The sequence below is a fragment of the Eumetopias jubatus genome, unplaced genomic scaffold (assembly GCF_037043125.1).
Source record: "Eumetopias jubatus isolate StellerSeaLion01/CBP00866 unplaced genomic scaffold, mEumJub1_p1.0 scaffold_7, whole genome shotgun sequence".
Taxonomy (NCBI): Eukaryota; Metazoa; Chordata; class Mammalia; order Carnivora; family Otariidae; genus Eumetopias; species Eumetopias jubatus.
Genome location: NW_028274813.1, coordinates 138,805,096 through 138,832,504, shown reverse-complemented (window position 1 = coordinate 138,832,504; position 27,409 = coordinate 138,805,096). Strand labels below are relative to the sequence as shown.

Sequence of the window (27,409 nt, the reverse complement as noted above, 5' to 3'; positions counted from 1 at the left end):
CCTACATTTAGCTGTCAGATCAAACTTGGTAATTATGTAATTTAATTTGCTTCTATATTTAGGAACTTTTCAAGTTCATTTCTAAGTGAGGTACCTTCAGGGACTGATACTGTGATGGTGGATATATCCATTTCTCTTTATGCTTCCAGTTCATATCTTTTGTTATTTTATTGAGTTGTTTCTCTTTTTCTTGTTGATTTGTAGCAGTTTAGGAAAATTAACTCCTTGTTTGTTATATCCTCTCTCTAGCAATCTTAAAACTATTTTAAGAGAGTTTACATGCAATTAGTATTTTGATAATATTATATATTATTGAAAGATAAGCTTAAAGGGCTTCTGTTCTTTAACATTTCATAGCCATTTGTGGATTTTGATTTAATTTGGTATATTATATATATATATATATATATATTTTAGAGGTGGGGAAGGGCAGAGGGAGAGAGAGTCTTAAGCAGGCTCCACTCCCAACACGGAGCCTGACACAGGGCTAATTTGGTATATTCTTGAAAATAAAGCTATGTTTTTTTTTAAATTTCTATATGGCAATTTTAAACCTATATAAAGCAACCTTCCCTAAATTGCTGTAACTATAGTTTTACTGGGACAAATTAGAAAATTAGAACAAAAATATTTTAATCCAGGGCAAGGTATGGCAGTTTCAATAGAAATGTTACAACTCATTAAGAGAATATAACAATTAGGTCAGTCATGAATAACGCATGATAGGACTTGGAGAGTCAGGCCCCCAGCCCAGCCATTCCAGTTGTGTGAATGTGGGCAAGTTATTCAGTCTTTGGGCCACAACTTCCTCATCTGAGGGAATGGAAGAAATTCACAACCTCTGAGTCATTGAAGAATAAGTGTAGGTAATTGACGGGAAAGCAGTTTGCAAAAGAATAAATACCCATGGCTATTATTCCACTGAGTACTGAAGTCTTAGCCTGCAATAAGCTGAGCCCCATATATTTTCAATTTACTCCCATGTTTCACCCCCAGTTCTCCCTGTCATGACCCACCTTTCTTTCGGATCCTGTTCTATTTTCAGAACTGCCCCTCATCATCCCTTTAGGAAATGGAAATTTTGGCCTTCCCTTTGCACCACACACATGAAAGGACAAACAAAGCTCATTTAAAAGGGAACGTTTGCTTCCTTTAAACATTGATAGGGAAACCTAATGACTTTTTTTCTATCCCCTTCCATATTTTCCTATTAATCTCTGCCTATGTCTGACATTGATATTGGGAGACTTCTCTGAGGAAATAAACTTTACCTCTCCCATGGTGCTGTGTGTATTTTAGTGTATTCTTTGTTTCTGTTTTGCAGCGTGTCCTCAGGCTTTTTTTTTTAATATTTATTATTGACATACAATGTGACGTTAATTTCAAGTGTACGACAGATTCAACAATTCTGTACATGACTCAGTGCTCGCCCTGATAAGTGTAGTCACCATCTGTCACCATACACTGTTATTGCAATATTATTGACTGTATTCCCTATGCTGTACTTTTCATCTCTATGACTTGTTTATTTTATAACTGGTAGTTTGTACCCCTGAGTCCCCTTCACTTATTTCACCCACCCCTCCACACCTTCCCCTCAGGCAACAACCAGATTTTTCTCTGTATCTAAGTCTGGGGTTTTTTTGTTTGTTTGTTTGTCTGCTTATTTATTTGTTTTGTTTTCTAGGTTCCACTTGTAAGTGAAATCATGTGGTATTAGTCTTTCTCTGTCTGACTTATTTCACTTAGCATGGTATCCTCTACATCCATCCATGTTGTTGCAAATGGCAATATCTCATTCTTTTTGATGGCTGAGTAATATTGCATTATGTGTAAATACCACATCTTTATTCATTCATCTATTGATGGACACTGTGTGGCTTTCACATCTTAGCTATTGTAAATAATACTGCAATAAACATAGGGGCTCATGTATCTTTTCAAATTAGTGCTTTTGTTTTCTTTGAGTAAATGCCCAGCAGTGGAATTACTAGATCATAGAGTAGTTCTATTTTTAATTTTTTGAGGAACCTCCATACTGTTTTCCATAGTGGCTGCACCAGCTTGCATTCCCACCAACAGTGTAAGAGGGTTTCTTTTCCTTCACATCCCCACCTATTTTATTTGTATCCCTTCAGTTTTTAAAGGCTTGTGGAAAACAAAACAAAAACCTGTCAACCCAGGAGTATAAATTCATCAAACTGTAGCATGCCTTTTCAGTCCATTTGGGTTTAGATGGTTTACTTATTATAATATACATGTGCTTCTTTTCACAAGAATTAATATACTGAGTGGGAACCACAGATGTATTTACAAAATCTCTTTATTACCGATGACAAAGGAGTTTTCCTTTTTTTGGTAGTCATGAAATCCTTTGTTGTGCACTTATGCCAGAACCGTGAAAAAAAATGTGCTTGTCTCCCCTCAGGATGATGAGCCTCCAGCCAAAGGGAAGAAGAAAAAAAAGAAGAAGGAGGAAGAGATTGACATTGATGTGGATGACCCTGCTGTGAGTCGGTTCCAGTACCCCTTCCACGAGCTGATGGTGTGGGCGGTGCTCATGAAGCGCCAGAAAATGGCGGTCTTCCTCTGGCAGCGAGGTGAAGAGAGCATGGCCAAGGCCCTGGTGGCCTGTAAGCTCTACAAGTCCATGGCCCACGAGTCCTCTGAGAGTGAGCTGGTGGACGATATCTCCCAGGATTTGGACAACAACTCCAAGTTAGTGTCTCGAGGGAATTTAAGAACCAGGAAAGACTGTTGTCCTGAGGACCTGTCCCTTTGGGGGAGGGTGGCAAATGTATTTCTCACTTAAGTCCAATTATGTGTAAAGCTTGGTCATAAACTCCTGCTGTCCATCATGTCGATATTTTTTCTTCTGTCTCTCTGAGATATTTCTAGACTGCCACTGTTTTGTTTTTTTACTGCCCTCTCATGGGAATTATTGAAACATAGTTTTAATGCAAAGACAGTGAAACAGATTTCCATACAGAAACACACAGAAGAGTATAACTGTGCCTATGAACTTGACTTTCCCAAGTGCTCCTCTCTTTTTCTCCCATTTAGGTGGGACAGGACAGCTAGAGGGTCCTGCCGTTGCATATCTCCCTTCTGCCAGGCGGGACAGGCTCCGATAATACCCCAATAATTGAGGCTACAGCTAACTCATTTCTCCTTTGGGCAGGCCTTGTTAAGAAGAACAGAGTATGCGGACATATTTCTCTGTCTGTCTCTGCAGTTTTGGGAGCAACAGTTTGCCCTGTGACCTCAACTCTCTGATAAATTTAGAAGAATTGTCAATTTTCAGTTTGTCCAGGTTTTCACTTATTGTTAAGACAGAGTGGTCACTTCCAAGCCCCTTACATGCAGAACTAAAAACCAGAAGTCCCAGTACAACTTGAGGCCTACATAAGCAACTCTGCCTACATCTAACATTTTTGTTTTCTGAGGCACACTGCTTTTATTTTCAAAGTAAAATTAGATTTAGTGATTTCCAAAGTCATTAGCTGATTTCTAAACATTGGGAATCCAAAGTCATCTAAAAAAATGGAGCGGTATTCCCCTGTCTCAGGGGGTTGGTAAACAACATCCCTCTGCTTCCTGGAGGATTCTCATGGTGATATGTCACCCCACAGCCTCTAGGACCTGAGGCCAGAGAGCATTCCTCTTCAGGGACAGAGAAGGCCATTCCCCCAGACATAATTCCTCCCTTCTACAACCTTCAGTTCATCATTGGAATGAAATCTTACAAAAAAAAAAAAAAATGGAGAAACAAAAACTTCATGAAGGGTGATCACTATGGAACTTTATCTTAACCACATTCCATGAAAAATGCTGAAGGAACAAGGAATGTTTATGACTGTCACTGAATATTTGAATGAGGGTCATGCAGAAAATGGAACAAATTTTATGTTTACAGAGGCGCCTGGGTGGCTCAGTCAGTTAAGCGTCTGCCTTCAGCTCAGGTCATGATCTCAGGGTCCTGGGATCGAGCCCCACACTGGGCTCTCAACTCAGTGAGGAGTCTGCTTCTTCCTCTACCTCTGTGCATGCTCTCTCTCTCTTTTTCTCTCTCACTTTCCCTCAAGTAAATAAATTTTTAAAAAAATCTTTAAAAAAATTTTATGTTTACAATTCAACTTATATCATCCTCTCCTCCCCTCCCCCCAACCGGGCTCCCATTACTTTCTTTTCCTCCACCTCCAACGACTAGGCCCTCGCTGCTCTAGGCCCCCATGACAACTAGAACCTGTCTCTTTCATAGCCCTGAGAGTGTTGAATTCTCTTGTGACCAGTGTGTTATTGAAGTATTGCTCACGTGCAGAGAAAGGCATCCATACAAATGTATGTGTTCACAAATAGAACACACTGGCATGACCAGAGCCTAGATCAAGGAACAGGACTTTACCCAGACCTGCCAGCCCTCCTGGTGTCCCCTTGCAATGTCCACCTGTACCCTCCAAAAAGGATAGTCATAATCTGACTTCCATTGCCACAGGGGCTTTGCTGTCCTCTGTCTTCTATGAACACTTGAGGGAAAGAACTTTGTCTTCTCATCTCTGTGTCCCTGGGGCCTGAGGCGGCAGATGTGGGGTCAATTTAAACTCCATTTGCAGCAGGAGGAGTCAGACCCCCAACATGACTGAGCACAGAGCCCTGGTCCCAGCCATTCCCAACTGGGACATACCCAGTGAGCCTCCTGACTGCAGAGGATTGGAAATCAAGGATTCTGTGTCCTGTAGCTCTGTGATGGCCCTGTGGACACGTCTCTCTGACAAAGAGTGTGTGGCCCCTGCAGCTTCAGCCCTGATTGCATTTCTTTCCCTCCAGAGACTTTGGCCAGCTTGCCTTGGAGTTGTTAGACCAGTCCTATAAGCACGACGAGCAGATCGCCATGAAACTGCTGACCTATGAGCTCAAGAACTGGAGCAACTCCACTTGCCTCAAACTGGCGGTGGCGGCCAAACACCGGGACTTCATCGCTCACACCTGCAGCCAGATGCTGCTGACTGACATGTGGATGGGAAGGCTGCGAATGAGGAAAAACCCCGGCCTAAAAGTATGTATGACTTGTTGTGAGCTCTTACTCTGCACCTTGCTGAGCTGGGCACTTCCTGTGGATTATTTCATTTATTCCTCTGAACAACCCCACCAGGGAGATGCTTTCTTACAGATGAAAACCTGATGCTTCAATATTAAGTAACTTACCTAGAGTCTGAGCCAGTAAGGCGTGGGTTCAGGACCTGAACCCAGGAGGTCTAATGCCCGACCTAACCAGCGTGCCTGGCTTACAGACCTTGGAGTCCACCCTAACTAACCGCATTCCCCTGACAGGCCATCTACCTGCCATTAAAGCAGGCACCTGAACTCTTTCTATAGATCCCCTTACAACTCTGAAGTTGTGTGATATTATTTCAATTGGCGATGTTTTCATTACATGGGGTTTATAAGAGAATATGAAGTTATGAATGGGTTTGAAAAGGATGTAGTGGGTAGAAAAGTATATTCCAATCAAATCCTAGCTTTGCTGTTTACTACTGTTAATGATAGGTTACCTTTCTCTCTTTTTTAAGTATGCTTCACACCCAGCATGGATCCCAATGCAGGGCTTGAACTCATGACCCTGAGATCAAGACCTGAGTTGAGATCAAGAGTTGGATACTTAACCAACTGAGCCACCCAGGCACCCCAACTATTAGGTTATCTTGAGAAGAGATTCTAATCTTCAGATAACCTAGTCCCTAGTGGCAGTATTATATCAATCTCATGGGATTGCCATGAGGGTAAAGAAAAGACACTATATGTTATGCTGTGTGGTTCTGGCAAATAGAAGGCACTCCATGTCTTGAAAATATGAAGGTGATTTTTTATCCCTGTATGAAAACTGAGCAGCAGGATTAAAAGTCAGTCAGATTAAATGAGTTTAAAGAGTCAGTGAGATCCAAGAAGAAAGTGCTGAAGAACAGAAATGAGTCCAATAAATAGATGGAGTTACTGAGGAACTATGAGTATCAGAGATATAGGTTAAGGAAACAAGAACAGTTTCTTAACAAGAAAATCCTTCATGAAAACATAGAAGGGGAATCAAATTTCAGGAAGAAAAAAAATACACACAAAAGTTAAGGTTCGGTTATGATACAAATTAAAATTCAGAATGATTCCAAGCAGCTGGTAGAATGTAAAAAAGACCATTTGACCTCTGATGCCAAGAACATGATCTTTTAGTGGAGCCAGATTTCTACATTAAAATTGCCATATGGCTGTGCAATAAACAATATTTATATAGTAATAAAAATGGAAATGCTTTCTCTTGGTTTTCAGCTTTTAGAATAGTCCCATAGGCAAAGCCCTGAAGACTCAAATATGATTCCTTAACAGGATACAAATGCCACCAAGTATGAAAAGACAAAAGCAAAGGCACAGCTGGGGAAAACTGGGTGGTAGAAGGCAGAAGGAAGGGTAGTAAGAAGGATAATGTCCCATATTATAAAGAGGGCAATTGAGACTCTCAAAAGTTGTTGAGACCAGAGATAAAGATTTCAGTTTATGATGTAAAGTTACAAAGGCAACTTTGTAGGAACTGAAAATATTCCTGTGCCTATTAAAAATGGAGCAGAGGAGGGCGCCTGGGTGGCTCGGTTGGTTGAGCGACTGCCTTCGGCTCAGGTCATGGTCCTGGAGTCCCGGGATCGAGTCCCGCATCGGGCTCCCTGCTCGGCGGGGAGTCTGCTTCTCCCTCTGCCCCTCCCCCCTCTCATGCATGCTCTCTCTCATTCTCACTCTCTCAAATAAATAAATAAATCTTTAAAAAAAATGGAGCAGAGGTAATCCATTAACAAAGTAGGTAATCCATTAACAAAGAAACAGCAGTATAAAATATCACCCGGGTTGCTCAAAATGTGAAATTATCGGTAAGGACTAAAACCAGAAATAGTTCAAAGTGATTATCTCAAAATATAATTCAAAGATTTCTCTTGAAGACAAATGATTTGAAATTATATATTGAAAAAACACATTCCAAACCTGAGTATATCAACCCAGAACAACCAACATCAACACACATTTTAAAATTACTGGGTATGGGCTCACAGTAATTTAAAATTACTGTGAGCGATTACTGGGTATGTGCTATGGTGAGGGCTGTGAATTGTGTAAGACTGATGAATCACAGACCTGTACCCCTGAAACAAATAGTACATTATATGTTAATAAAAAAATTAAATTACTGGATTTTAATGAAAAAGAAAAAACTCTCTGGGTATCCAGGCAAAACACAACAACAACAAAAGTGACTTACAAGGAAAAGAAAATTAGATTATTGTCAGACTTTCAACAGCAACCACTTGTGTCAGGGAGAAAAAAATGGAGTGTATTATATAAAGATACTCCCAGAAGAAAAATGACAGGCCAGGATTTTATATCCAAAAAAGTGACTATTATATACAAAGAGTACACACAAACTTTTACCAACAGGCAAGAACTCCAGGAAATATTGTGTCTAGGAGCCCTTTCTGAAGATTCTATTAGAGAATGAGCTTTCAAGAGCCAAAATACCCAGAGAGACATCAGTATAAGGACTAATGGTAAGCCTCAAATAGGTATTTATTTACAGTGCTGAGACTAGGGGAAGGCTAAGAGGGAGAGATGTATGTAGTAATGGCTATGTGTTCTGATAATGTAGATATAATATAACCATTTTCAAAGGGAGAGATAATCAGAGCACCTATGCAAAAGAAAAAAAAGTAACTTTTCAGTAATCATGATTGATTGTAGTAGTATTAACATTGTTATTCTGAAACTATAAAGTAAAAGCAACTGTGTAACAAGGGACATTTTAATTCTAACATAATGTCAGTCCTTGAGAAATAGGACTTAGTGTGGAACAAAAGGAAACACAGCTAGAATCTAGAAAGGAGTAAGCAGAAGGCCTATAGCACTTAACTGGAAGCATCAATATGAACTCAACTCTATTTCTGACCAACGAAAAGTCTAGAAACAATGACCTACCCAAAAGCCACGAACATCTCCAATGCCCTCACCATTTCCCACTAACTGGAGCCAGAATTTCTTAGAGAAATGGTTCATTCCAGATCTGGAGCAAGAAATGTACAAGATAAGCCTGGAACATCTTCACACATCAGATGGCAAAGAAGCTATCAAAGACCAATAGGGTAAGAACAGGGAGACCCAGGAGCCCGCTTGAAGAGATTTCCACTGGCCAAAGATGGGACAATTTGACTTTCAATAATATTACTAATAGCAATAGGTGGAAACATATCATACATGTTTAAATCCATGAGTTTATAACGATATTTTAATTCCTTCAGTGGATGATAAGAAACCAATTCACTATCTGGAAGATAGTTAAATAAGAATGAAGCATTTAACATGCATTTCCTACATGAACTCAACCATGGGTAACCACTGAGTAGATGAAGGGAAATGTGAACGTCTTCATAAATTTATTCCAACTAAGAAATGAAAAGTAAGGGGTGCCTGGGTTTCTCAGTTGGTTCAGGTCATGATCTTGGGTCCTAGATGGAGCTCCGCCTCAGGCTCCCTGCTCAGTGGGGAGTCTGCTTCTCCCTCTCCCTCTGCCCCTCCCCCTCCATTGCGCTCACACTCTCTCTTTCAAATAAATGAATAAAATCTTTAAAAAAAATAAATTAGATAGAGTTAGAATATCACCAATTCTCAACACCAAGCAAGTTAATGAATCTAACTGCTGCTAACATCACCAAGAGCTTCCTGATGAAAGAACACACTATCTACATTCTCAGCAATGGTCTTGAACCTGGGTGTGGTCAGGCCTCTGGATCCAGCTGCCAAGTGGACAAAGGAACACCTCGAATAGCACAGGAGTCATGTAATCCCCTAAATCCACTCTGTGATCACTCTACACGTCCAAATCCTCTAGCTCTTCAACAGATAAACAGCCAGAAGACATGCATATTTAAAAAAAAAACAATTTAAGCAGCGCCTGGGTGGCTCAGTCATTAAGCGTCTGCCTTCAGTTTAGGTCATGATCCCAGGGTCCTGGGATCGAGCCCCGCATCGGGCTCCCTGCTCAGCAGGAAGTCTGCTTCTCCCTCTCCCACTACCTCTGCTTGTGCTCCCTCTTGCGCTGTGTCTCTCTCTGTCAAATAAATAAATAAAATCTTAAAAAAAAATTTAAAAACACACCAGAATTTTATTTTTTAAAATTTTATTGTTATGTTAATCACTATATATTACATCATTACTTTTGATATAGTGTTCCATGATTCATTGTTTGTGCGTAACACCCAGTGCTCCATGCAGAATGTGCCCTCTTTAATACCCATCACCAGGCTAACCCATCCCCCTACGCTCCTCCCCTCTAGAACCCTCAGTTTGTTTTTCAGAGTCCATCGTCTCTCATGGTTCGTCTCCCCCTCCGACTTACTCCCCTTCGTTCTTCCTCTCCTGCTATCTTCTTCTTTTCCTTTTTCTTAACATATGTTGCATTATTTGTTTCAGAAGTACAGATCTGTGATTCAAGTCTTGCACAATTCACAGCGCTCACCATAGCACATACCCTCCCCAATGTCTATCACCCAGCCACCCCATCCCTCCCACCCCCCACCACTCCAGCAACCCTCACTTTGTTTCCTGAGATTAAGAATTCCTCATATCAGTGAGGTCATATGATACATGTCTTTCTCTGATTGACTTATTTCACTCAGCATAACACCCTCCAGTTCCATCCACGTCGTTGCAAATGGCAAGATCTCATTCCTTTTGATGGCTGCATGATATTCCATTGTGTATATATACCACTTCTTCTTTATCCATTCATCTGTCAGTGGACATCTTGGCTCGTTCCACAGTTTGGCTATTGTGGACATTGCTGCTATAAACATTGGGGTGCACGTACCCCTTCAGATCCCTACATTTGTATCTTTGGGGTAAATACCCAGTAGTGCAATTCCTGGATCGTACGGTAGCTCTATTTTCAACTGTTTGAGGAACATCCATACTGTTTTCCAGAGTGGCTGCACCAGCTTGCATTCCCACCAACAGTGTAGGAGGGTTCCCCTTTCTCCACATCCCCGCCACATCTGTCGTTTCCTGATTTGTTAATTTTAGCCATTCTCACGGGTGTGAGGTGGTATCTCATTGAGGTTTTGATTTGGATTTCCCTGATGCTGAGCGATGTTGAGCACTTTTTCATGTGTTTGTTGGCCATTTGGATGTCTTCTTTGGAAAAATGTCTATTCATGTCTTCTGCCCATTTCTTGATTGGATTACTTGTTCTTTGGGTGTTGAGTTTGATAAGTTCTTTATAGATTTTGGATACTAGCCCTTTATCTGATATGTCATTTGCAAATATCTTCTCCCATTCTGTGGGTTGTCTTTTGGTTTTGTGGACTGTTTCTTTTGCTGTGCAAAAGCTTTTTATCTTGATGAAATCCCAATAGTTCATTTTTGCCCTTGCTTCCCTTGCCTTTGGCGATGTTTCTAGGAAGAAGTTGCTGTGGCTGAGGTCGAAGAGGTTGCTACCTGTGTTCTCCTTTAGGATTTTGATGGACTCCTGTCTCACGTTTAGGTCTTTCAACCATTTGGAGTCTATTTTTGTGTGTGGTGTAAGGAAATGGTCCAGTTTCATTCTTCTGCATGTGGCTGTCCAATTTTCCCAACACCATTTGTTGAAGAGACTGTCTTTTTGCCATTGGACATTCTTTCCTGCTTTGTCAAAGATAAGTTGACCATAGAGTTGAGGGTCCATTTCTGGGCTCTCGATTCTGTTCCATTGATCTATGGGTCTGTTTTTGTGCCAGTACCATACTGTCTTGATGATGACAGCTTTGTAATAGAGCTGAAAGTCCGGAATTGTGATGCCGCCAGCTTTGATTTTCTTTTTCAGTATTCCTCTGGCTATTCGGGGTCTCTTCTGGTTCCATACAAATTTTAGGATTATTTGTTCCATTTCTTTGAAAAAAGTGGATGGTATTTTGATGGGGATTGCATTGAATGTGTAGATTGCTCTAGGTAGCATTGACATCTTCACAATGTTGATTCTCCCAATCCATGAGCATGGAACGTTTTTCCATTTCTTTGTGTCTTCTTCAATTTCTTTCATGAGTATTTTATAGTTTTCTGAGTACAGATCCTTTGCCTCTTTGGTTAGATTTATTCCTAGGTATCTAATGGTTTTGGGTGCAATTGTAAATGGGATCGACTCCTTGATTTGTCTCTCTTCTGTCTTGTTGTTGGTGTATAGGAATGCCACTGATTTCTGTGCATTGATTTTATAGCCTGCTACTTTACTGAATTCCTGTATGAGTTCTAGCAGTTTTGGGGTGGAGTCTTTTGGGTTTTCCACATACAGTATCATATCATCTGCAAAGAGTGAGAGTTTGACTTCCTCTTTGCCGATTTGGATGCCTTTGATTTCTTTTTGTTGTCTGATTGCTGTGGCTAGGACTTCTAATACTATGTTGAATAGCAGTGGTGAGAGTGGACATCCCTGCCGCGTTCCTGACCTTAGGGGAAAAGCTCTCAGCCTTTCCCCATTGAGAATGATATTCGCTGTAGGTTTTTCATAGATGGCTTTTATGATATTGAGGTATGTACCCTCTATACCTATACTCTGAAGAGTTTTGATCAAGAAAGGATGTTGTACTTTGTCAAATGCTTTTTCTGCATCTATTGAGAGGATCATATGATTCTTGCTCTTTCTTTTGTTAATGTATTGTATCACATTGATTGATTTGCGGATGTTGAACCAGCCTTGCAGCCCAGGAATAAATCCCACTTGGTCGTGGTGAATAATCCTTTTAATGTACTGTTTGATCCTATTGGCTAGTATTTTGGTGAGAATTTTTGCATCCATGTTCATCAAGGATATTGGTCTGTAGTTCTCCTTTTTGATGGGGTCTTTGTCTGGTTTTGGGATCAAGGTAATGCTGGCCTCATAAAATGAGTTTGGAAGTTACCCTTCCATTTCTATTTTTTGGAACAGTTTCAGGAGAATAGGTATTAATTCTTCTTGAAATGTCTGATAGAATTCCCCTGGGAAGCCAGCTGGCCCTGGGCTTTTGTTTGTTGGGAGATTTTTGATGACTGTTTCAATTTCTTTAGTGGTTATAGGTCTGTTCAGGTTTTCTATTTCTTCCTGGTTCAATTTTGGTAGTTGATACATCTCTAGGAATGCACCCATTTCTTCCGGGTTATCTAATTTGCTGGCATAGAGTTGCTCATAATATGTTCTCATAATTGTTTGTATTTCTTTGGTGTTGGTTGTGATCTCTCCTCTTTCATTCATGATTTTGTTGATTTGGGTCATTTCTCTTTTCTTTTTGATAAGTCTGGCCAGGGGTTTATCAATCTTGTTAATTCTTTCAAAGAACCAGCTCCTAGTTTCGTTGATCTGTTCTACTGTTCTTTTGGTTTCTAGTTCATTGATTTCTGCTCTGATCTTTATGATTTCTCTTCTCCTGCTGGGTTTAGGCGCTATTTGCTGTTCTTTCTCCAGCTCCTTTAGGTGTAGGGTTAGGTTGTGTATTTGAGACCTTTCTTGTTTCTTGAGAAAGGCTTGTATTGCTATATACTTTCCTCTCAGGACTGCCTTTGCTGTATCCCAAAGATTTTGAACAATTGTGTTTTCATTTTCATTGGTTTCCATGAATTTTTTTAATTCTTCTTTAATTTCTTGGTTGACCCATTCATTCTTTAGTAGGATGCTCTTTAGCCTCCATGTATTTGAGTTCTTTCCGACTTTCCTCTTGTGGTTGAGTTCTAGTTTCAAAGCATTGTGGTCTGAAAATATGCAGGGAATGATCCCAATCTTTTGGTACCGATTGAGACCTGATTTGTGACCTAGGATGTGATCAATTCTGGAGAATGTTCCATGGGCACTAGAGAAGAATGTGTATTCCGTTGCTTTGGGATGGAATGTTCTGAATATGTCTGTGAAGTCCATTTGGTCCAGTGTGTCATTTAAAGTCTTTATTTCCTTGCTGATCTTTTGCTTAGATGATCTGTCCATTTCAGTCAGGGGGGTGTTAAAGTCCCCCACTATTATTGTATTGTTGTCAATGTGTTTCTTTGCTTTTGTTATTAATTGCCTTATATAATTGGCTGCTCCCATGTTCGGGGCATAGATATTTACAATTGTTAGATCTTCTTGTTGGATAGACCCTTTAAGTAGGATATAGTGTCCTTCCTCATCTCTTATTACAGTCTTTGTTTTAAAATCTAGTTTGTCTGATATAAGGATTGCCACCCCAGCTTTCTTTTGCTGTCCATTAGCATGGTAAATGGTTTTCCACCCCCTCACTTTCAATGTGGGGGTGTCTTTGGGTCTAAAATGAGTCTCTTGCAGACAGCATATTGATGGGTCTTGTTTTTTAATCCAATCTGATAGCCTGCGTCTTTTGATTGGGGCATTTAGCCCATTTACATTCAGGGTAACTATTGAAAGGTATGAATTTAGTGCCATTGTATTACCTGTAAGGTGACTGTTAACTGTCTGTTGTCTGTATTCGTTTCTGCTCTTTGCTGCTTTTAGGTTCTCTCTTTGCTTAGAGGACCCCTCTCAATATTTCTTGGAGGGCTGGTTTCGTGTTTGCAAATTCCTTTAGTTTTTGTTTGTTCTGGAAGCTTTTTATCTCTCCTTCTATTTTCAATGATAGCCTAGCTGGATATAGTATTCTTGGCTGCATATTTTTCTCGTTTAGTGCTCTGAAGATATCTTGCCAGTCCTTTCTGGCCTGCCAGGTCTCTGTGGATAGATCTGTTGCCAATCTAATGTTTCTACCTTTGTAGGTTACATATCTCTTCTCCCGAGCTGCTTTCAGGATTTTCTCTTTGTCTCTGAGACTCGTAAGTTTTACTATTAGATGTCGGGGTGTTGACCTATTATTATTGATTTTGAGAGGGGTTCTCTGTGCCTCCTGGATTTTAATGCCTGTTTCCTTCCTCACATTAGGGAAGTTCTCTGCTATAATTTGCTCCAATATACCTTCTGCCCCTCTCTCTCTCTCTTCTTCTTCTGGGATCCCAATTATTCTAATGTTGTTTCGTCTTATCATATCACTTATCTCTCGAATTCTGCCCTCGTGATCCTGTAGTTGTTTCTCTCTCTTTTTCTCAGCCTCTTTATTTTCCATCATTTGGTCTTCTATATCGCTGATTCTCTCTTCTGCCTCATTTATCCTAGCAGTTAGTGCCCCCATTTTTTATTGCACCTCATCAATAGCCTTTTTGATTTCGATTTGGTTAGATTTTAGTTCTTTTATTTCTCCAGAAAGGGTTTCTCTAATAACTTCCACACTTTTTTCAAGCCCAGCTAGTATCTTTAAAGTCATGATTCTGAACTCTAGGTCCGACATCGTACTAATGTCGGTATTGAGTAGGTCCCTGGCTGACGGTACTACCTCTTGTTCTTTTTGCTGAGGTGATTTCTTTCGTCTTGTCATTTTGTCCAGAGGAGAATAGATGAATGAGAGAACAAAATGCTAACAGGTTTACAACGTCCCCAGCAAATATACTGTATACAAATCAGAAAAGACCTGAAACCAGGGGAAAAGAAAGGGAAAGAAAGAAAAAAGAAAGAGACAAAGAAAAAAAAAAGACAAAAACAGAAACAAAACAATACAAAAAAGGCAGAATATGATCAAATATGATCAGGCTAGTGCATAGATCAGTGCCACACACTAGATTTTGGGCGTATTTTGGTCTGTTAGAAAAAAGTGCCTCCTAAAATTTTAAAGGAAGAAACACATATATGTACAAAATAAGGGTTGATACAATGAAGGGATGGAAGATGACTGTAAAGATGAAAATTATAAAAGATCTTATAAAAGGACTTGGTAAGATAAGTTGTTTGAAAAAAGAAAGAAGATTTAAGAAAAAAAAAAGGGAAAAGGGAGAGAATGTGATCAGGCAGGAGACTAGAACAAAGCCATACACTAGTGATTTAGGGTATATTTTGATCTGTTAGAAGAAACTGTACCTCAAAATTTTAAAGAGAGAACAACTTATATATATATGCCAAAAATAAGGGTAACTACTATGAAGGGATAAAATATGACTCTAAAAATGAAAAATAAAAAATGTTTTTTTTTTTTAAAAAAAGGGATTGATAAGATGTTGGTTGAAAAAGGGAAAAAGAAAAATAAAAAAAAAAGTCAACAAAAATTAACTTTGATGAAATAATGAATCATGGTAAAAAAAAAAAAAAAAAAGCCATGAATCTATGTGCAGTATTCCCCTAGCGCTGGAGTTCTCCTATTCTCCTTGATCAATCAACTTGGTGTTGGCTTGCTGGCTGTTTGTGCTGATCTTCTGGGGGAGGGGCCTGTTGCTGTGGTTTCCAAATGTCTTTGCCGGAGGCAGAATTGCCCCGCCCTTGTCAGTCCGGGCTAAGGAAGCTGCTCCGGTTTGCTCTCAGGAGCTTTTGTTCCCTGCAAGCTCTCGGTACAGCTTTGGAGGACCAGGGCAGTAATGGTGGCCTCCCAATCTCCACCCGGAGGAGCTGAGAACTCGGGGCCCCGCTCCTCAGTGCGCCCCCAGAGAAAAGCAGTCACTTCCGTGTCCCCGGTCTCCGGCCGCACTCCGTGCTCACCCGGCCTGTGACCGAGCGTTGCTATCTCTGGCACCCGACCCCGCGCGGAGTCTCCAAACCCAGCAGATCCCTGCAGTGCGTTCCCGCACCGCTCCTCCCCGGGAAGGAAGGGGAGTCTCCCCGGATTTGCTGCTTGTTGGGTCCCTGCTGGGGGAGTCGTGCCCCGACTGGGCCACAGATCACAGTTTATGGCAACCCCGAGCTGAGAGCCCGCGACTCTGCTCCGTCTCTGCAGCCGGCTTCCCTGCTCTGATACCTGGGAGCTCTGGCGCACTCAGGCACCCCCGGTCTCTCTGTGACCCCAAGGGTCCTGAGACCACACTGTCCCAGGAGGATTCCACCCCCCGCTTAGCCACTGCAGCGACGACCCTCCGCCGAGCCAACTTCTAAAAGGTCCGATTTTGTGCTCCGCGGCTCTGTCACTTGCCAGAAGCGGCCGACGGAGGCCCCTCCCCCGCCGTCTATCCTCCCGAATATCGCCTCGGATTCACTTCTCCGCACGCCCTACCTTCCAGTAAGTGGTCGCTTCTCTGTTCAGAGAGTTGTTGCTACTCTCCTGTTCGATCTCCTGTTGAGTTCGTAGGTGTTCAGAATGGTTTGATCCCTATTCAGCTGGATTCCTGAGACCAGATGAAATCTAGGTCTCCTACTCCTCCGCCATCTTGCTCCTCTCCTTCAATTTTCAATGACAGCCTAGCTGGATATAGTATTCTTGGCTGTATATTTTTCTCATTTAATGCTCTGAAGATATCTTGCCAGTCCTTTCTGGCCTGCCAGGTCTCTGTGGATAGGTCTGTTGCCAATCTAAAATTTCTACCATTGTAGGTTACATATCTCTTCTCCTGAGCTGCTTTCAGGATTTTCTCTTTGTCTCTGAGACTCATAAGTTTTACTATTAGATGTCGGGGTGTTGACCTATTTTTATTGATTTTGAGAGGGGTTCTCTGTGCCTCCTGGATTTCGATGCCTGTTTCCTTCCTCACATTAGGGACGTTCTCTGCTATAATTTGCTCCAATATACCTTCTGCCCCTCTCTCTCTTTCTTCTTCTGGGTTCCCAATTATTCTAATGTTGTTTCCTCTTATCGTATTGCTTATCTCTCGAATTCTGCCCTCGTGATCCTGTAGTTGTTTATCTCTCTTTTTCTCAGCCTCTTTATTTTCCATCATTTGGTCTTCTATATCGCTGATTCTCTCTTCTGCCTCATTTATCCTAGCAGTTAGTGCCCCCATTTTTGATTGCACCTCATCAACAGCCTTTTTGATTTCGACTTGGTTAGATTTTAGTTCTTTTATTTCTCCAGAAAGGGTTTCTCTAATAACTTCCACGCTTTTTTCAAGCCCAGCTAGTATCTTTAAAGTCATGATTCTGAACTCTAGCTCTGACATCGTACTAATGTCGGTATTGAGTAGGTCCCTGGCTGATGGTACTACCTCTTGTTCTTTTTGCTGAGGTGATTTTTTTCGTCTTGTCATTTTGTCCAGAGGAGAATGGATGAATGAGAGAACAAAATGCTAACAGGTTAACAACATCCCCAGCAAATATACTGTATACAAATCAGAAAAGACCTGAAACCAGGGGAAAAGAAAGGGAAAGAAAGAAAAAAGAAAGAGAAAAAAAGATAAAAACAAAAACAGAACAATACAAAAAAAGCAGAATATGATCAAATATGATCAGGCTAGTGCATAGATCAGTGCCACACACTAGATTTTGGGCGTATTTTGGTCTGTTAGAAAAAAGTGCCTCCTAAAATTTTAAAGGAAGAAACACATATATGTACAAAATAAGGGTTGATACAATGAAGGGATGGAAGATGACTGTAAAGATGAAAATTATAAAAGATTTTATAAAAGGAATTGATAAGATAAGAAGTTGTTTGAAAAAGAAAGAAGAAGATTTAAAAAAAAAGAAAAAAGGGAGAGAATGTGATCAGGCAGGAGACTAGAACAAAGCCATACACTAGTGATTTAGGGTATATTTTGATCTGTTAGAAGAAACTGTATCTCAAAATTTTAAAGAGAGAACAACTTATATATATATGCCAAAAATAAGGGTAACTACTACGAAGGGATAAAATATGACTCTAAAAATGAAAAATAAAAAATGATTTTTTTTAAAAAGGGATTGATAAGATGTTGGTTGAAAAAGGGAAAAAGAAAAATTTAAAAAAAGTTAAAAAAATTAACTGTGACGAATTAATGAATCATGGTAAAAAAAAAAAAAAGCCATGAATTCTATGTGCAGTATTCCCCTAGTGCTGGAGTTCTCCCGTTCTCCTTGATCGGTAAACTTGGTCTTGGCTTGCTGGCTGTTCGGTCTGATCTTCTGGGGGAGGGGCCTGTTGCCATGGTTCCCAAATGTCTTTGCGGAGGCGGAATTGCCCCGCCCTTGTTGTCTGGGCTAAGCAAGCTGCTCGGGTTTGCTCTCAGGAGCTTTTGTTCCCTGCAAGCTCTCGGTACAGCTTTGGAGGACCAGGGCAGTAATGGTGGCCTCCCAATCTCCACCCGGAGGAGCTGAGAACTCGGGGCCCCGCTCCTCAGTGCGCCCCCAGAGAAAAGCAGTCACTCCGGTCTCCCCGGTCTCCGGCCACACTCCGTGCTCACCCGGCCTGTGACCGAGCGTTTCTATCTCTGGCACCCGACCCCATGTGGAGTCTCCAAACCCAGCAGATCCCTGCGGTGCGTTCCCGCGCCGCTCCTCCCCGGGGAGGAATGGGAGTCTCCCCAGCTCTGCCGCTTGTTGGGTCCCTGCTGGAGGAGCAGTGGCCCGACTGGGCCGCGGATCACAGTTTATGGCCACCCGGAGCTGAAAGCCCGCGCCTTGGCTCCGTCTCTGCAGCCGGCTTCCCCGCTCCGATACCTGGGAGCTCTGCCGCACTCAGGCGCCTCAGGTCTTTCTGTGACCCCAAGGGTCCTGAGACCACACTGTGCCGCGAGGGTTCCACCCCCTGCTTAGCCACTGGAGCGACGTCCCTCAGCGGAGCCGACTTCTAAAAGGTCCGATTTTGTGCTCCGCTGCTGTCACTTGCCAGAAGTGGCCGATGGAGGCCCCCTCCCCCACCATCTATCCTCCCAAATATCGCCTCGGATTCACTTCTCCGCACGTCTTACCTTCCAGTAAGTGGTCGTTTCTCTGTTCAGAGTTGTTGCTACTCTCCTCTTCGATCTCCTGCTGAGTTCATAGGTGTTCAGAATAGTTTGATCCCTATTCAGCTGAATTCCTGAGACCAGACGAAATCCAGGTCTCCTACTCCTCCGCCATCTTGCTCTGCCCCCCCCATACCAGAATTTTAAAAGGGCAAGATTAAACTACTGTCTACCACAGCACTGTCCAATAGAAATAACATGCAAGCCACATATGTCATCTAAAATTTTCTCGTTACAAAAAGTAAAACTTTTAATAGTTATAAAAAGCTTTTTAAAAATGCATTGTAATTAAAGAGTACACTTACCATGATGAGCACTGAGTAATGTATAGAAGTGTTAAATCACTATATTGTACACCTGAAACTAATATAGCAGTGTATGTTAGCCATACCAGAATTAAAATTAAAAATATAATAAATTAAAAAATAAAAGTATATTGTAAAAAGTAAAAAAGAAACAGTTGAAATTAATTTTAGTATTTATTTGAACCAGTATATACAAAATTTTATCCTTTCAACATATCAATAGGAAAAAAATCATTAATGAGATAGTTAATATTCTGTTTCTGTACTAAGTCTTTGAAATCTTATGGGTACTTTGTACTTCCAATTTAGACCAGCCACATTTCAAATGCTCCATAGCAACATGTGACTCGTAGACCCAAAACTGGACAACCCAGGTCTAGGGATGCACGCTCAGGAGACAAAGCTATAAAAGAATGGAAGGAAATTATTCCATTAGAGTCAGGATGGAGGTCCCTTTTGGAGATGGGCTCATGATGGAGATGGGGTACATGAAGGGGCTTCTGCAATGGCTGACACCAGCCAATTTTATACCTTGCATGGATTGCAAGGACGCTCACCTTATGATGATTCATTAATCTCTGCCTTTGTGTGTGTGTGTTTGTACCTGTGTTTTATGATTAAAAAAAATATTTACAAGAGTTTGCCTCTGGGGAACAGGATTTGAGAAGCAGAGAGATGTGGGGACCTTCTCTTTTCACTCTGAGTCCATCCAGGCCATTCAGATGTTCAACCACGTGCCCATGTTACTTTGATTTTTAAAATACGAATAAATAAAATTCAGAAGAGACCCAAGAAAGTTGATTAAGTTGCAATACCTTCCTTTTTTTCAACTAATGCTTCTCTTAAATATTATGTATGCCAAGAGGTATACATATCTTTAAGCACCCAATTTCCTTCAAAGCATTTCTACATTTGCAGCATGAAAATATACTTATTTTAAAGCAATAATTGTCTGGATCGTTCTTTTTTGTCTTTGTTCTTTTTAGCCTAACTTTTTAAAGTAGGTAATATGATATGCATAAGAATTAACATAAAACTATTTAAAAGGGTAAATGACAAGTCTCCCTCCCACACCTGTCCCCCATCTGCCCTGTTCCCAGCCAGCAGCAACCACTGATATGTTCCTTGGGTGTCCTTCCATATATAAAGCTACTAGGAGTGATCATTCTCTTTGCATCTTCTTTTTCATGTGAGCTGGCATACTCACTATTTAGTACCTTGCTTTTTCACCTAATCTGGGAGCCCTTTCCATATCATTATGTAGGAAGCTCTCATTCTTTCCCAGCTGGGTCCTATTCCATTATTTCAGATCAATATTTAGCCAGTCCCCACTGAGGCCATGGAGGTCACTCCCATCTTGTGGTATTACACCCACTGCCACAGCGAATCCTCTTGGACACAAATGATGTTTCACATATCTGTTAGATAAACGTCCAGAAGTGGAATTGGTGGCCCCGTGGGGATGTGTGCTTGCAATTTTGATAGGTTCGACCAGCCTCCCTCTGTGGGGATTATTCCAATTTACACTTTCACAACAATGTAGGAGATTGTCTGTTTTCCCACAGTCTCCCCAACAGGGGGGAGGAGGAAACTTTTGAATTTTTCCAATCTGATGATAAACAACAACATCTTTGTGTAGTTAATGTGTATTTACCTCATTATGAGTGAGGGTGAGAACAGTTTCCTCTCAGTACCAATGTCTCAGCTCACAGCTTTTGCTTATTTTTCTGTTGGATTGTTGGAATTTTTTTCTCAATTTCTAGGAACTCCTTTCTAATTAGAAAGATTAGCCCTTTGCCTGTCACATGAGCTGCAAATATGTTTTCCCATGAGTTGTTTTTTACTTTGGTTAAGGCGGGGTTTTTTTGTTGGTTTTTTTGTTTTGTTTTGTTTTGTTTTGTTTTGCTGTACAGAACTTTATGCTTTAAAAAAAACCTGAGGTTTTCTTTGATTGCTTCTTTTATTTTACTAATTTTTTTAATTAAGGTATAATTGCTTCTTGATTTGGGGGCATAATTAGAAAGGCCTTCCACAAACCATCCTCTCCTAAAAAATTCTCACGTGATTCATTTTAGTTGTTTTATGTTCTTCCCATACCACCCTTTTTTTCCTTTCATGAATTTTTAATCTTTAATTTATGCTGGTGAGAGGTAGAATCCAACTTAATTGTGTTCTGGATGATCACCCAGTTTCTCAATACCACTCATTAAATAGTCCATCTTTATTTTTCCAATATGAGGTGATACTTTTACCTCATACTAATTTTCAATGTGTATTTGAATCTATTTCTGGACTTTCTATTCTATTTCTTTTTTTGGTCTATTCATGCACCTATACCATACTGTCTTAACTATGGATTTTTTATTGTATGATACAATTTTTAATATATGGTAGAAATAACCCCTTTGTGGTGTTCTTAATAATGGATCACTGAGGGAAATTTTTGAAATTCAGCACTGAACATTGGGAACAGATATCCATGTTGGAGACACGGATAAAAATGACAACAAAGTTTTCCATCCAAGAGCCAGGCCATCCTTTTGTCTAGATCCAGCCCAAATTACATTTGTCTTTTAATTCTTGATCCATACATTCGCATTTACATTTAAGTTATTTTTATATAAAACACTTTCTATCTACTTCACTAAAGGCATTATTATATTTTATGTATTTATTCTCACTCATATTGTTATATTTTAATTTAAAGATTTACCTGCTCTGAAACTCAATGGAAGCTCTCTGCTTTTTCTTTTTTTAAATTTTTAATTGTTATGTTAATCACCATACATTACATCATTAGTTTTTGATGTAGTGTTCCATGATTCCTTGTTTGTGCATAACACCCAGTGCTCCACACAGAACGTGCCCTCTCTAATACCCATCACCAGGCTAACCCATCCCCCCACCCCCTTCCCTCTAGAACCCTCAGTTTGTTTTTCAGAGTCCATCGTCTCTCATGGTTCGTCTCCCCCTCCGACTTACTCCCCTTCGTTCTTCCCCTCCTGCTATCTTGTTCTTTTTCTTTTTTCTTAACATATGTTGCATTATTTGTTTCAGAGGCACAGGTCTGTGATTCATCAGTCTTACAACATTCGCAGCGCTCACCATAGCACATACCCTCCCCAATGTCTATCACCCAGCCACCCATCCCTCCCACCCCACCCCCACTCCACCAACCCTCACTTTGTTTCCTGAGATCCGGATTCCACACAATACTGCTTGCTGTCTATCTGAAATAATTTGGTGCAAGTTCTTAAATTTTTCACAGTTGCGACTCTACCAATGTATCAAACCAAATAAGCTACAGAACATCAGAGCAGTGATAAACTTGTTCTAGGACTGCTCAATGTATTGAGTAACACCAAAGGTCATAATTTTAAAATTTTACATATACTAGGAAATTTTTCTAGAATTGCCATAGCTTAAAAATCTAAAAATCTTAAAAATTTTTTTTTCTCATTCTATGTAGGTTATAATGGGGATTCTTCTTCCCCCTACCATTTTGTTTTTGGAGTTTCGTACATATGACGACTTCTCATATCAGACATCCAAGGAGAATGAAGATGGCAAAGAGAAAGAAGAGGAGAACATGGTCAGTGCTACCCTTGATCATAACAGTATCAGTTCACTCTCATTCTCAAAATTGTTGAGATTTCTCCTACCATGAGTTTAGAAACCACAATAATGGGGGAACTCTGTCTAATTCTTTATTTCTGAAGACACCTATCTGTTAAATGCTGTGCATTTCCCATTTGGCAGCCTGCTTGCCGTGTGCCATTCTGTTTTCCAGGACGCGAACGCAGACGCTGGTTCAAAAAAGGATGATGAGGAGAATGAGCACAAAAAACAAAGAAGCATCCCCATTGGAATGAAGATCTGTGAATTCTATAACGCTCCCATTGTCAAGTTCTGGTTTTACACGGTAAGGCTTCCTCCTTAGCATTTGCCACATAGCATGTTTTGAACACACAGAATTGTGAGACCCAAGAAACATGTCAAAGGCTTTTAAAAATGTTTTAAAATTCACAGAATTAACATGAATTGTGAAAACAAAACCAGGACTAATTCAGATCTTCAGCTAAAATTGTATCTGGGTATCTTGTCCTATATTTACATGCATGTAGGAATGTGGCCATCCTAGCCCCAAATACACCCCTTCATAAAGCAAAACAGTCCTGTTTGCTTAAGATGAAGGATTTTTTTAAATGCCTTCAGTAATACAAACTTAGAGAAATACAGTTTTATTTTTAAGTGAACAAAGATGTCTTGTGATTTAAAGAGCAAGCTCACAGATGCCATTTTTTTTTTCCATAAAACCAGTGGGCTTACAAAAGGAGTGTGGTTGAACCCAGATCATAAACTCCTAGAACAGGGGAGCAAATCAAGGCCTCTCTACTCTGAAATGCACACCAAACTGACCACTGCTTGGCTGCACACTCTCCTCCAGATGCCTTTGGTGGCCACTGTCTCCACATCCCCAAGAGAGAGGCACCATCTGTAACAAGAGTGGCCTCGACCTTACACATGCATGCTATGACTTCTGCAGATAGGCTCTGGCTGCAGGAGGTCCCAGCAAGCATGCAGAGGCTCCCACAACCATTGCAGTCTGGGAAAGGTGGGACCAGACTACTCATGAAGTCCAAGCACCAAGCTACAGCCTACACCAAGCAGGTCCTGGCATGGGGTTCCATTTGTAACTAGGCAGGAGCAGGAGATGGGAGATGAGGAGACGGGTCCAAGGCTGTGAATGGGGCATTAGGCAATGGGGTAGGCGGTAGGCAGAAGAAGGCTTCATGGGGACCTAGATCAACCATGGGCCTGGACACCCAACCTTTTGGTGGCCATGATTGGTAATATGGAGAAGCCACTGCTACCCACCTGCTCTGGTCAGAACGAGCTGAGCGCCGCTGATGCCTCGGGCCTGCAGGAGAGCTCAGCACAGGGCCGAGCCAGGAGGCAGAGGAGCCCCAGTGTCACCCCACACCTCTGAATACTACCTCTGGCCTGTGGGAGGACATCACATGTTTTACAGCTTCCCAGGGGATTCTGATGCAACCTAATTTTGAGAACTCTGGTTCTTCTAATCCTTCTGCAAGGAACAAATCATGGATGCAAGGGATTTTACCTATGTTACTGGTAAAGATTATACAACTGGGAGGGGGTGGAAGGTGAATCTTAAAAAAAGAACCTGCTGAATCACAAATACACAACTGCTAGAACACCCCATCCCCACTCCTCAACCCCACCCCCATAACTCCTGAAGAGGCCTGGACCAGCAAGAGGTTCTGGAGATGAAGATGATTCATCAGCTCCACAATGAATCAACCTTAGACAATCAACTTCAGACCACCTCCCTCCACCCCATACCTCACTTCCATATATCTCCAAACTTTGCATCTTTTCTTGCCACAAAGATAAGAGGCATGCTATGCCCACAGCAAACCATAGATATGTCGATCCTAATTGTGGGGACTCAGGACAGCTCTGTGCACCTGGGCAGACAGCTCTCACCCCCGCCCCCTACCCCCGCCTTCTAACCTCCCACATCCATCAGGAGTGAAAAGATTCAAGAGGAAAATTTGCAATGCAGGGAGAGTAAGTATCATTTTCCAGCTTCCAGGAATGTAGAGGACACGTTAGTGAAATATTAAAATTTTCCCTATTATTTATCATAATTTTATGCACCTCCATAATTCCCCCATGAGGGTGACAGTAGCCACAAATACATCTTCATTTATAAAATGAAATGCCAGTGTCCACATCATCCTAAAGTATAAAATGCCTCCAAACCTGCCCCAAAGTTTATCTGCACTGGTTATGTGAACAGGTTTCCTCTAGATGAGTCAGTCCAGTTGGAAATGCAAATTTGTTTTAGAAGACCTGTCAACCTGAAAATAGGATTTTCAAAAGTTTTTTTTTTTTTTCCAGTGTGTGTTATCTCCCCAAACACTGCTAATAGTTGTTCTGCCCTTCAGATATCATACTTGGGCTACCTACTGCTATTCAACTATGTCATCCTGGTGCGGATGGAGCGCTGGCCTTGTCTACAGGAGTGGATTGTCATCTCCTACATCGTGAGCCTGGCCTTAGAGAAAATACGAGAGGTGATTACTCCAAAGGCCTGTCCCAGCCCCACTGAACACTGACTTTAATTCAGATATAGCTTCTTATTGCAAAAACACTTCATGCAAATCATGAGTGCCATAGTACTTTTTTCTCTTTTGGGCTATCACAATCCCAAGTTTATTCCATTCCCTTGCTTAAGGTTTCTATGTCTTCTGCTTCCAACTGAAATTTGAATTTGCAAATCAAAACACAAAGCAAAATAAATGATGTTTAGTAATAAAAACAGTCTCAGTACCTGTAAAAGCAATAGTAAATGCTGCCAGGAGATAAACCAATTACTACAACTGGGTACAAATTTTGGCTCTGTTTACTGGGAACTGAAACTAAAAACAGAGAGAGACACAAGATGATGTTTTACCTACAATTTAGGACTCAGAATCATGGCTCCCTACCACCTGCAATGGGGATTCTTCCTTCTTATTAAGGAAGGAGTCTCAGGAGACTCTGAAAGTGGCTGAGGAAATAGGGCAAGGTACTTTTCTACAAGTTTTAATTCACTATATTAGCTTGTAGAGGGAAAGCTTATATCCAGGAAAAAAATGAATCTGAACTGAAAAAGCACACAGAAGGATTTCACGTGCTTCTTCCAACTGATGTAGACCCAGTACTATTATTTTGCAATTGTTATTAACCCTTTCACTGAACTGAAAAAAAAAATATTACTGGCAATTTCTTCCCAATAGAGTGAGTTTGATGCTGGCAGTCTAATGAGAGCCTGAGGAACCAAAAAAGTGCCAAATCCAACATTTTACAACCCATCTCCTTTGCTACTAGTCTTTCTTTTCTAGTTGGGCTTATCAGACTCTGCAAATGTTACAACTGGGATTCCCCAAGTGGCCTGCCATGCCATCCCTATGCCACCATGATCCCACTGAGCATCAGCCATGTGCTAAGATACTGTTCTTTATTCTAGGAGCTCAGCCTCTAGTTACAGCTCACCCTCCAGTGTACATAGGTGGTTAACTAGTGAATCCCTTCTGTGCTGGCCAAAAAATAGACACAGTGTACATAGGTGGTTAAACTAGTGAATCCCGTCATGTTGGCCAAAAAATAGACACCACCCCATCCCACTTGTGGGGTCTCCAGGACCCACCCAGTCTCCATAACTAAAGGGGTACCACAGCAAACCCCCACCTTACTGCACACCATAGCTGCATCCATGGGGTTCACTCTCTGTGTACCTGTGCATGCTGTTTGTTAAAATTTTTTAATTTTACCCTGAGGAAGTAGTGATTTTTAATCAGTGGGGTTTTTTTTAAAGATTTTTTATTTGAGAAAGAGTGTGCATTGGAGGAGAGGCAGAGGGAGAGGGAGAGAGAGTCTCAAGCAGACTTCCCGCAGAGCACAGAGCCTGATGTGGGGCTAGATCTCATGACCCTGAGATCATGACCTGAGCCAAAATCCAGAGTCAGATGCTTAACTGAATGAGCCACCCAGGCACCCCAAATCAATGGTCATTTTTAAAGGGTAATATCTCAAGTAGGAGAAAAACCATTTAAGTTTCCCCTGACTTCTCATATCTAAGTTGCAAAGGAATTGTGGCGAACAAACATCTCCTAGCCCAATTCTGCCATCTCCAACAGGTGGATTACCCTTTTGTGGGACCACATGGGTGTATCTCCGCTCTAGACTTTTCCTCCTGAATTAACTCTGGAATGTGGGCTGATGGGCACATATCCAGAGAATTAAAAAAGAAATCAAGAGGCAACTGCTTTAATTTCACCCAGAAGGACATAATTTAGAAGGCATTTCCTGAGAATTTGTGAAACACTGCATCTAGGAATATAGAGGATTCCATGGAATTTCCCTTTCGAGATATCTTTCTCTGTCTGAGAAGATTAGTGTTTAAAGGTCTTAGACAGGAAATGGGACCAGATGCCCTGGAATGTTCCACCAGTCCTATCTTTCCAAGATTCTAAGAGGCTTCCAACACAGCACACCCTGTTTATTGTTCTTTGGCATTTGTTTTCAGATCCTCATGTCAGAACCAGGCAAACTCAGCCAGAAAATAAAAGTTTGGCTTCAGGAGTACTGGAACATCACGGATCTTGTGGCCATTTCCATGTTCATGATTGGAGCAATCCTTCGCCTACAGAAGCAGCCATACATGGGCTATGGCCGAGTGATCTACTGTGTGGATATCATCTTCTGGTACATCCGTGTCCTGGACATCTTTGGTGTCAACAAGTATCTGGGGCCCTATGTCATGATGATTGGAAAGATGGTTAGTACCGACACCCTATTAG

At 41.2% G+C, this 27,409-nt stretch overlaps 1 protein-coding gene across 1 annotated transcript in view; it reads left to right on the top strand.

Annotated features, from left to right (window-relative positions):
• TRPM1 (transient receptor potential cation channel subfamily M member 1) overlaps nucleotides 1–27,409 on the top strand; it is a 90,964-nt gene that overhangs the window by 36,454 nt on the left and 27,101 nt on the right. The window contains exons 17-22 of the mRNA XM_028122814.1: nucleotides 2,429–2,718; nucleotides 4,828–5,056; nucleotides 22,507–22,629; nucleotides 22,828–22,959; nucleotides 25,013–25,141; nucleotides 27,136–27,387. Of these exons, the coding sequence (XP_027978615.1) occupies nucleotides 2,429–2,718; nucleotides 4,828–5,056; nucleotides 22,507–22,629; nucleotides 22,828–22,959; nucleotides 25,013–25,141; nucleotides 27,136–27,387 (1,155 nt within the window). The remainder of the gene's footprint in view (nucleotides 1–2,428; nucleotides 2,719–4,827; nucleotides 5,057–22,506; nucleotides 22,630–22,827; nucleotides 22,960–25,012; nucleotides 25,142–27,135; nucleotides 27,388–27,409) is intronic.